Source organism: Prionailurus bengalensis, chromosome A2 (assembly GCF_016509475.1).
Source record: "Prionailurus bengalensis isolate Pbe53 chromosome A2, Fcat_Pben_1.1_paternal_pri, whole genome shotgun sequence".
In the NCBI taxonomy this organism is placed as follows: Eukaryota; Metazoa; Chordata; class Mammalia; order Carnivora; family Felidae; genus Prionailurus; species Prionailurus bengalensis.
In genome coordinates this window covers 10,994,792-11,006,654 of record NC_057348.1, presented here as the reverse complement: position 1 = coordinate 11,006,654, position 11,863 = coordinate 10,994,792, and the positions used below count along the sequence as shown (strand labels likewise).

Sequence of the window (11,863 nt, the reverse complement as noted above, 5' to 3'; positions counted from 1 at the left end):
TGCCTCTCACCCATTTAGTCCATCCCCTCACCCACCTCCCTTCCAGCAACCCTCAGTTTGTTCTCTATTGTTAAGAGTCTCTTTATGATAAAAATACTCAAGGACGTAGGGATAGAAGGAACATGCTTTAACATCATAAAAGCCATATATGAAAGTCCCAGAGATAATATCATCCTCAATGAGGAAAAATGGAGTGCTTTCCTAAGATCATGAACATGACAGGCATGCCACTCTCACCACTATAGTTCAATAGTACTTGAAGTCCTAGCCTCAGGATTCAGACAACAAAAAGAAATAAAAGGCATCCAATTTGGCAAGGAAGAAGTCAAACTTTCCCTCTTTGCAGATCACATGATACTCTACATGGAAAACTTGATGACTCCACCAAAAAAAATGGCTAGAGCTGATACATGAATTCAGTCAAGTCACAGGTTATAAAATCCACGTACAGAAATAGGTTGCATTTCTATACACCAATAATGAAGCAGCAGAAAGAGATATCAAAGAATTGATCCCATTTACAGTGCACCAAAACACCCCAAGATAGCTAGGAATAAACCTAACCAAAGAGGTGAAAAATGTATACACTGAAAACTATAGAAAGCTTATGAAAGAAATTGAAGAGGAACAAAAGAAATGGAAAAACATTCCACGTTCATGGATTGGAAGAGCAAATATTGTTAAAATATTGATCCTACCCAAAGCAATCTACATATTTAATGCAATCTCCATCAAAATACCCCAGGATTCTTCACAGATCTAGAACAAATAATGCTAAAATCTGTATGGACCCAGAAAAGCCAAAACAATTCTGAGAAGAAAACCAAAGCTGGATGCATCACAATTCTGGACTTCAAGATGTATTTCAAAGCTGTAATCATCAAGACGGTATGGTGTTGGCACAAGAACAGACAAACCGACCAATGGAACAGAATAAAACACACAGAAATGGACCCACAAACGTATGGCCAACTAATCTTTGACAAAACAGGAAATAATACCCAATGGAAAAAAGACAGTCTCTTCAGCAAATGGTGTTGGGAAAACTGGACCTCAACATACAGAAGAATGAACCTGGACCACTTTCTTACACCATACACAAGAATAAACTCAAATGGCTGAAAGACCTAAACTCCATCAAAATCCTAGAGGAGAAAACAAGCAACAACCTCCTTGACCTCAGCCACAGCAACCTCTTACTTGACATGTCTCCAGAGGCAAGGGAAATAAAAGCAAAAATGAACTTTTGGGATCTCATCAAGATAAAAAGCTTCTGCACAGTGAAGGAAATAATCAGTAAAACTACAAGGCAACTGAAGGAATGGGAGAAGATATGTGCAAATAACATATCAGATAAAAGGTTAATATCAAAAATCTACAAATAACTTATCAAATTCAACACTCAAAAAACCAAACCATCCAGTGAAGCATTGGCAAAAGAAATGAGTAGACACTTTTCCAAAAAAAACATTCAGATGGCTAATAGACACACGAAAAGATGCTCAACATCTCTCCTAAGGAAACTATAAATCAAAACCACAATGAGTTACCACCTCACACCTGTGAGAATGGCTAAAATTTAACAACTCAGGAAACAACAGATGTTGGCAAGGATGCAGAAAAGTGGAACCCTTTTGCACTCCATTTGGGAATGCAAACCGGTGTAGCCACTCTGAAAACAGTATGGAGGTTCCACCAAAAAATAAAAATGGAACTACGCTATGGGGCAGCAAATGCACTACTAGCTATTTATCCAAGGGACACAGGAGTGGTGATTCGAAAGGTCACGTGTACTCCAATATTGATAGCAGCACTATCATCAATCCACAAAGAATGGAAAGAGCCCAAATGTCCATTGACTGATGAACTGATAAGGAAGAAGTGGTATACACAAACACACACACACACACACACACACACACACTGGAATATTACTCAGTGATCCATAAGAATCAAATCTTGCCATTTGCAACATGGATGGAACTAGAGTGTAAGTGTTTAGTGATTTTGCTAAACAAATCTGGTCAGTCAGAAAAAGGCAAATATCATAATTTCACTCCGACGTGGCATTTAAGAAACAAAACAGATGATCATAGGAAAATGTAAGCAAAAATAAGATACAGAGATGGAGACAAACCATAGAAGACTCTTCAAGACAGAAAAGAACTGATGGTTACTGGAGGGGAGGTGGCTGCAGGAATGGGCTAGATGGGTGATGGGTATTAAGGAGGCCACTGGTGATAAGCACTGGGTGTTAGATGTAAGTGATGAATCATTAAATTCTATTCCTGAAATCATTATTACACTATATGTTAACTAACTTGGTTGAATAAAAAAATAAATAAATAAAAGTAAAAAGAAATGTAAATAACTCATACAACTAAACAGCAACAAAAAACAATGGGCAGAGAATCTGAATAGACATTTCTCTAAAGGAGACATCCAGGGGCGCCTGGGTGGCTCAGTCGGTTAAGCGTCCGACTTCAGCTCAGGTCACCATCTCGCGGTCCGTGGGTTCGAGCCCCGCGTCAGGCTCTGGGCTGATGGCTCAGAGCCTGGAGCCTGCTTCCGATTCTGTGTCTCCCTCTCTCTCTGCCCCTCCCCCGTTCATGCTCTGTCTCTCTCTGTCTCAAAAATAAATAAAAAACGTTAAAAAAATTTAAAAAAAGATAAAAAATAAATAAAAAATAAAAAAAATAAAGGAGACATCCAGATGGCCAACAGACAAATGAAAATATGCTCAGCATTTCTCATCATCAAGGAAATGTAAATCAAAACCACAATTGAGATACCAACTCACACATGTCGGAATGGCTAAAATCAAAAGCACAACAAACAAATGCCGGTGACAATGTGGAGAAAAAGGTACCTTGCACACTTTGGGTCGGAATGCAAACTGGTGCAGCCACTGTGGAAAACGGTGTGGAGGGGCCTCAAAATTTAAAAATAGGACTACCTTACGATCCAAGAATTCCACTACTGTTTCCAAAGAAAACAAAAATGCTAAATTGAAAAGATATACGCACCCCTAGGTTTATTGCAGCATTCTTTACAACAGACAAGATATAGAAGCAACCTAAGTGTCTATCAATAAATGAATGGATAAGGAAAATGTGGAACACAAACACACACACATACACACACACGAATATTTATCTGATGTGTCATTCACAAACATCTTCTCCCATTCTTTGGGCAGCCTTTCAATTCTCTTGCTTGTTTTCTTCACTGTGCAGAAGATTTTACTTTGGTGAAGGTCCAATAGTTCATGTTTGCTTTTGCTTCCCTTGCCTCCTGCAACATGTCTAATAAGCAGTTGCTAAATCCAAGGCCAAAGAAATAGCTACCTGTGTTCTCCTCCAGGATTTTGATGGTTTCCTGCCTCACGTTTAGGTCTTTTGGAATTTTGAATTTATTTTTGTGTATGGTGTAAGCAAGTGATCCAGCTGACGTTGCCTGTTGCCACCCAATTTTCCAGCATCATTTTTGAAGAGACCGCCTTTTTTCCATTGGATATTCTTTCCTGCTTGGTGAAGATTGCCCGTATCATTGTGGGTCCATTTCTGGGTTCTCTATTGTGTTTCATTGATCTGTGTGTCTGTTTTTGTGTCAGTACCATACTGTCTTGATGACTACAGCTTTGTAATACACCTAGAATTACCAAATGTTTTATAAATGTCAACTTTTAACCTGTATTAAAAATACAAAACTCCTAGTTGATTTGTCAAAAGAATGATGAATCCAAGGATTATTGTACCCATGGTTTTCCAGCAAATGAGCACATCTTTGCTTGGTGGAGAGGGAATAGGTATTTTCTAGACTATCAGGAGTTGTGTTCCCACCACAACCCATGTTTTATTTATTTTATTTTTTTTGTGTGTGCTTTTATTTTTATTTATTTATTTATTTTTTATGAAATTTATTGACAAATTGGTTTCCATACAACACCCAGTGCTCATCCCAAAAGGTGCCCTCCTCAATACCCATCACCCACCCTCTCCTCCCTCCCACCCCCCATCAACCCTCAGTTTGTTCTCAGTTTTTAACAGTCTCTTATGCTTTGGCTCTCTCCCATTCTAACCTCTTTTTTTTTTCCTTCCCCTCCCCCATGGGTTCCTGTTCAGTTTCTCAGGATCCACATAAGAGTGAAACCATATGGTATCTGTCTTTCTCTGTATGGCTTATGTCACTTAACATCACACTCTCCAGTTCCATCCACGTTGCTACAAAAGGCCATATTTCATTTTTTCTCATTGCCACGTAATATTCCATTGTGTATATAAACCACAATTTCCTTATCCATTCATCAGTTGATGGACATTTAGGCTCTTTCCATAATTTGGCTATTGTTGAGAGTGCTGCTATGAACATTGGGGTACAAGTGGCCCTATGCATCAGTACTCCTGTATCCCTTGGATAAATTCCTAGCAGTGCTATTGCTGGGTCATAGGGTAGGTCTATTTTTAATTTTCTGAGGAACCTCCACACTGCTTTCCAGAGCGGCTGCACCAATTTGCATTCCCACCAACAGTGCAAGAGGGTTCCCGTTTCTCCACATCCTCTCCAGCATCTATAGTCTCCTGATTTGTTCATTTTGGCCACTCTGACTGGCGTGAGGTGATACCTGAGTGTGGTTTTGATCACAACCCATGTTTTAAAGAACCAAGGGTCATAGTCAACACAGGTTCCTGAGCCATAGATTTGGAAAAAAACTTTCACTCAGGTCTGTGAAAAGTTTCAATGTTAGAGCTCTGGAAGCCAGGAAAGTTCGAGGAGGAGTAATAAAAATCGGATATGCCTGAATTCTAACCTGTATCTTGGGAACAGAGAATCTACAGGAAAAATTCCATGCTGTCCAGATATGTTCCCATGGGGAGATGGGCTCAGGGGTTGGAGTAATAATGGGAAACGTGTCTAAGGAGTTGGTGCAGAGAACAGATACAGCAAACATAAGGAGCTATAAATATTTCCTCTGCTGCAGATCCAGACATGGTTAACCCGAAGCTGGAGGAGACGTGGTTTTTGCATTTGGATTCTTCAGCCTGGCTTGAATGCTTCACTCCTTCCTGTTCTGGGAATACAGCTTCACTCTCGATCATCAACCAACAGGAAGGAATTCAGACTTCCACCTGGAGACGTTCCTCTCACAGACCCCATCCAGGTGAGGCTCAGAGCTCAGCAGGTATTTCAGGAAAGGTTCAGAGAGATTGGTAGCTGGAAGCTATTTAATAGACTATTTAATAGACTATTTAATAGGCTGTGAGAATATTAAAAGGAACTATACCCACGAAGACTCATGAGGGAGAGGACTCCTTGCTTCAGAAACAGGAGATAGGACTTTCAGGATAGAGAAGAGGTGAAAAACTCCAAACGGACCAGGGGGTGACTCCAAGCAGAGGGAAGCAGGGGTGTAGAGGCTCCGAGACCTGAGCCGGGCCTTCCGGAGAAGCTACAACTCAGGCTCGGTGTGTGTGAGATCGAAGGGGTGAGGCGGTGTGAGTGTAAAGCTGGTGGGTCGGTCAGGGGAGGCAAGCCAAGTGTTGGAAGGTATGGAATTGAGGGTTCATTCTCCAGGGAGGGGTGAAGGAGGGGTTCTTTGTGCCGGGAAGTTTCATCGGTGTCCGGGAGGCCACCTCATTCCTCAACATTCCCTGCCACCACCTCTCATCACTCTTCCTCTCGCTCCTTCCCCTGGACACACTGGCTTTCTTTTGAGCCTGGGTCTTTAACACAATATGCAAACAACAAAAGGCAGGATGGTGAAGGGGAGTGGGAGACACTGGCTTCCGGTTAAGGAATTCCTTCCATGTTCAGGAAGGGGAGACTCAGAGGAGGGAAAGGCCCAGCGGAGGGAATACTGTCCGTGATGCTGTCACAGGCTGTGTGGTGACAGATGGCAGCTCCATGCCTGGTGAGCAGGGCGTGATGTTGACACTTGTTGAATCACTGTGTGGCGCCCCCCAAACTAACGTGACCTGGTGTGTCGACCACCCTCATGCTTTAAAAACTTAATTTAGAAAAACCCACGTCTTTCCTCAGAGCCATCGCACTCACAGTTCCCTCCGCCGGGCTCGCTCTTCCCCAGAGGACCTCGTGTCTCCTGTCTCCTCGAGGGCTCAGTTTACGTGTGTGCCGGTGTGCCCGAACAACCCGGAAGAGCCATCCCTCCATCCACGCTTCCCTTTACACAGGCTTTGTTTTTCCTCACGGCACCTGTCACCTCCATATTTTATCTGGTCTTTATTTGCTTATCCCCTTTCTCCATCACTGAACTCTCCAGGCTTTTGTTTCTAGACACTTATACGCTTTGTGTGAAGGTTAGTCAGTGCTCAAGGTTATTCCTCAAACGGGTGACAGAATTCCTCATTAAAAGTATAGAAAATATGAGCACTTGGGGAAAATGTTAAGTGTGGGAAGTGAATACCTATTCAGAGCTGGCAAGGAGATGCTGAGCGGGGACAAGTTCCATACAGAAACGATGGATATTCACTTTTGAATGCAAAATAAGAATTGTAGAATTTCAATGATATTTGCAATGTTCATTATTGAGAAAATCAGTCATGTTATTTTTTTTTTTTTTTTTTTTGTTCCCTGGTAGTCACCTCCAGCACATGAATCCAGGAAATGATACACAAATTTCAGATTTTTTTCTTCTGGGATTTTCAGAGAGACCAAAACTGCAGCCCCTCATATTTGGGCTTTTCCTCTCCATGTACCTGATCACTGTGTTTGGGAACCTGCTCATCATCCTGGCCGTCAGCTCTGACTCCTGCCTCCACACCCCCATGTACTTCTTCCTGGCCAACCTGTCCTTTGTAGACATCTGCTTCACCTCCACCACCGTCCCAAAGATGCTTTGGAACATCCAGACACAGAGCAAACACATAACCTATGAGAACTGCATCACACAGATGTATTTTTTCCTGCTCTTTGCAGGATTAGACATCTTTCTTCTGACAGTGATGGCCTATGACCGCTTTGTGGCCATCTGTCACCCCCTACACTACATGGTCATCATGAATCCCCGGCTCTGTGGACTGGTGGTTCTGGTGTCCTGGATCATGTGTGTCCTGAATTCCTTGTTACAAACCTTAATGGTGTTGGGGCTGTCCTTCTGTACAACCTTGGAAATCTCCCACTTTTTCTGTGAACTCAATCAGATGATCCAACTTGCCTGTCCTGACACCTTTATTAATAACTTGGTGATGTATCTTGCAGCTATGCTGCTGGGTGGTGCTTCGTTGGCCGGGATCCTTTACTCTTACTCTAAGATAGTTTCCTCCATCCGTGGGATCTCATCAGCTCAGGGCAAGTATAAGGCATTTTCCACCTGTGCGTCTCACCTGTCGGTTGTCTCCTTATTTTATTCTACCAGCCTAGGTGTGTACCTCAGCTCTGCTACTACCCAGAGCTCCCACTCAAGTGCCACAGCCTCAGTGATGTACACGGTGGTCACGCCCATGCTGAACCCCTTCATCTACAGCCTGAGGAACAGAGACATAAAGAGGGCTCTGAAAAGATTTGTTGGGGTTCCAGCAATGCATGGGACAATCATCCCGAGGCAAATGACGTGCCCATGATTGCAGGGCTCAGAGCCTCAGAGCCAGGAACTGCTAATCTTTGATCACACTGGGGAAGTAGAATCTGCTCCTTCTATTTACTTCCTGGCATTTCTGTTTGTTAGAATTCAACTTTTCTATACATTGAGGTAACTCACTTTATCAAGACTCCACTCTGTCTGATATACCAATTCACCTTTGTTCACTTTCATACGTTCCCAGTGTTTTCCCAAATGTTGGATCACAAATGCCTGGAAATTTCTGTATCTTACAATGGGCAAGTTGGTCTCCTTAAAAATAATTTCATTTCAAATTATTTATACCATGCCATATAAATTTTCCCTAATTTTCCCCAAAGAATAATCCCAAGGTCAGTTATTCATGTGGAAAAACACTACACTTGGCCCCTAGGCCCCCGACATAATTTTATTGTAGATGGAAATACAAAGCCACTGCTTTCACCTGGAATCTGTGAATCTCTTTTAAGTCCCTTCCTTAAGAACTCTTTGATGATGTGAATTCTAGCAGGGGTCCATTTAAGCCTCAGGCTATTGACACCAATGCTTAGGTAGGAAAAGCCAGGCATTTGCATATGCCCTTGTGCTTGTGGACATTCCCCCAAGTGTTTCCCTGACCAGAGCCTATGCTGTGACTGCCCTGGCCTTTGGGTTCTTATTTTGGTCACACCTCAGCAACACCCACCAGAGGACTCTAAAAACACAAGGTTCATTGCTCACAAATGTTGAGGGCACATGGGATTCCCAAAGGCCATTGAAGGAGGTCTCAGAGAGGGAGAGACTTTAACAGGGAAGGAAAGAGAGCACTATGAAGGATCTGGCTCTTGGGGGGTCCATGGGGGGAGTGACTATGTTTTACTGGGCTCAGTTTTTATGGATGAATTTAAAACACGAGTGGAGTTGGAGGATGGGCCGAATGGGCCAAGAAGAGGGGGAATGGAGGTATGGAAAGATCAATAATGAGAATGGAAGACACAGTGTGTGGAATATAGTCATCAATGATGTACTAGCGGTATAATGGGACAGGTGTCAGTACACCTGTGTGAGCCCCGCATAATGTACAAAGAAGCTGAATCACTGTATTGCAGACCTGAAACTAAGGTAACATCGTGTGTAAACTACACTCATGTAAACAGTTAAAGAAAAAGAATAATAAAATATTATCCCCCAGTACTCAAAAATAACAACAGCAAAAACCAGACAAAAAGCCCAGTAATGGAATGTGGGCACCGAACAGGAAGAGTGGGGTCACTCACAGTTGTTACCTAGATTACCAGGGCTTTCTAATGGGGCAATTTGTGAGGGGGGGCCTGCATGTTTGTATAGTAACTGAATCATACACCTGGCAATGTGTTAATATGAATAGTGGTCTTTGAAATGGATGCCTCAGAATTGAAAAGCCTAATGTCAGGCAATTACTGTACAAACAGGCTTCTGTGTCTCATAACTGGACTCTGTTGTTGTTGTTGTTGTTGTTTTTCTGTTATTCAGCCCGGCATCCAGAGGCCTATCATAGCCACTGGCAAAAACTGATGAGCAAATATGTACTTCCCCGTGGAGTCAACATGGAAAGACAAATTGGAATAAACAGATTGATCTAATATGTTCTTGGTGTCAGAGGAGACCATAAACCCGAGGAAGCAAAACACCCATTGTGTTCCTATGCAAAATATTTCTTTTTCATGCGCTGCCTCTATTTATTGAAGCATGGAGGCTTTTGTCCACAGCTGAGGTGGTTTGTTCACTGAGGTAAGGGGTTGCTTAGTGTCTTCTGTTTTATCTCCGAATTCACTTCCCGTTTCTTCTGAAAGCTTTGCAACGCTACCTACTATCATGAGTCTTCCTACCGTCGCATGAAATAGGTTCCTTTTCCCAGTATGTAAAGTGTGCGCTTTGGTGAATTAAAGGAGCCACACGCAAATGAACAGTAGATATTTCAAGTTTCTATTTGTGTATATTTTAATACTGTCACATAAGCTTTAACTGCTTTGTTGGAGAGTTTCTTTTCTAAGTTTATTTATTTATTTTGAGAGAGAGAGAGGAGAGAGAGAGAGAGAGATGGGGGAGGGGCAGAGACAGGGAGAATCCCAAGCAGGCTCCACAGTGTCAGCCCTGATGCAGGGCTCAGTGCCATGATGTTAGGTAACTTCTAAACATTCAAGCATCCTGAGACTTTGCTGAGTTCATGATTCAGCTCTAGCAGTTTTTTGGTGGAGTCTTTCGACTTTTCCATGTAAAGTATCATGTCTTCTGCAAAAAGTGAAAGTTTGACTTGTTTGCCAATTTGGATGCCTTTATTTCATTTTGTTGTCTGATTGCTGAGGCTAGGACTCCCAACACTATGTTAAACAACAGCGGTGAGAGTGGACATCCCTGTCCTGCTCCTGATCTTAGGGGGAAAGCTCTCAGTCTTTTCCCATGGAGGGTGATATTAGCTGTGGGCCTTTTTTTGTATGTCTTTTATGGTGTTAAGGTATGTTCCTTCTATCCCGACTTTCTTGAGGATTTTTATCAAGAAAGAGTCTGTATTCTGTTGAATGCTTTTTTCTGCATCCACTGACTGGATCATATGGTTCTTGTCCTTTATTCTATTAATGTGATGTAGCATATTGATTTGCAAATATTAAGGTATGTTCCTTCTATCCCGACTTTCTTGAGGATTTTTATCAAGAAAGAGTCTGTATTCTGTTGAATGCTTTTTTCTGCATCCACTGACTGGATCATATGGTTCTTGTCCTTTATTCTATTAATGTGATGTAGCATATTGATTTGCAAATATTGAACCAGACTTGCAGCTCAGGAATGAATCCCATGTGATCATGGTGAATAATTCTTTGGATACACTGTTGAATTCAATTTGCTAGTATCTTGTTAAGAATTTTTGCAGGATACAAAATCAATGTACAGAAATCGGTTGCATTTCTATACACCGATAATGAAGCAACAGAAAGAGAAATCAAGGAATTGATCCCATATACATAGACCTGGAGGAAACTGTAACTCACAGTGGTGCTGTGAGTTTACTCATCAGGAAGGGGTCACATTCATGGAAAAGGAAGAACAAAAAGCCTAACTGCAGTTACTGCTTCCAAACTGGTCTCTTGGGATCAGAGATTCATTAGAGAAATGTCCTTTGTGTGCCAAAGGGTTGTCCACTTGGGAGCCATGCTGGAGTAAGAAGAGAGACATGTACCTAACGAGCAGATACAGGGTGCCGAAAATACCTCCTAGTCTCCTGTCTGTCAGTGTGTGCACCTTAGACAGGAAGGGGTGTGGTTTTCTTCTGTTTGTTCTGAGTAGTAACATTGGCTGGGGGCTGATGCTTCTCTGACCTTCCTGCTTTCTCCATTGAGGAGAAAATGATCTATAATCTATCATCCATAGAGGAATTCAGCATCCAGGGAGGGATTCAGACTTCCATAAGGAGACCTTCCTGTCAGACAACTCAGCCTCATCATCCGTGGATGAGAGGGTCAGAGAGAGTGGAAGTCGAGAACATTAATCTGTCATCTCCTGAGGGCCAATCCAATTTAGCCTAGAGCATATTACTGTGTCTGTGTGTTTGCTCGTTTAATTAAGTTATAATGTATTTATTCAGTGCTAATGACAGTTTCGCTGAATGACTGCCGTTCACACTTTTGAAGATCTTTCTTATTCTATATCATTCAATTGCTATTATGGCCGTGCTAGAAAAAATATGTTGAGATTGTTAAATTCACTGTGTGTTTCTAATGGAGTATAATTTTGTCCCCCAGGGGACATTGGTCAATGTCTGGAGACACTTTGTCTGTCACGCTGGAGAGGGGTACACAGAGGTCAGGGATGCTCTGAACATCTTACAGGGCACAGGACGCTCCCCACCACAGGGCAGGCTCTGGGCAGGATGGGTGCAGAGACTGGGAAACTCCTGGTGACAGAATGTCAGTATATGTAATACAGCTGCTTTCAGCTTCTGCATTCAACCTGGTTACACTTACTCTTTGCCAAAAAATTCAGAATAACCCTTTGGCTCCTATTTGAAAGTTTCAAGCACAAACAGTGTAACAGTCCTGTAAGTTTTTTTCCAGGCTGCTGGGTGAAAGAGACAGTTCTTGTTATTTTCCTAAACCATCCCTCAGTTTCAGCCAAGGTCATATGTTTGATGACCATCCTGATTGGTTTTATTATTATTATATGCCCATAGGTTATTCTCTCTCTCTCTCTTTTATTTTTAAAACATTACCAACATTTCAAATGATTTCCTGAGATCATTGTTTCTCAATTGATTTTTGCAACACATTTTGATCA

At 42.1% G+C, this 11,863-nt stretch overlaps 1 protein-coding gene across 1 annotated transcript; it reads left to right on the top strand.

Moving 5' to 3' along the window:
* The first annotated feature begins 6,593 nt into the window (after positions 1-6,593).
* On the top strand, positions 6,594-7,580 carry LOC122486576 (olfactory receptor-like protein OLF4). The gene has a single exon (XM_043585922.1). The coding sequence runs from the start codon at positions 6,612-6,614 to the stop codon at positions 7,578-7,580; it is 969 nt and encodes a 322-aa protein (XP_043441857.1). The 5' UTR covers positions 6,594-6,611.
* The last annotated feature ends 4,283 nt before the right edge of the window (positions 7,581-11,863 follow it).

Bases quoted from the DNA above. Each gene is read 5' to 3' on its own strand.
- LOC122486576 (XM_043585922.1), top strand. From the start codon at position 6,612: ATGAATCCAGGAAATGATACACAAATTTCAGATTTTTTTCTTCTGGGA.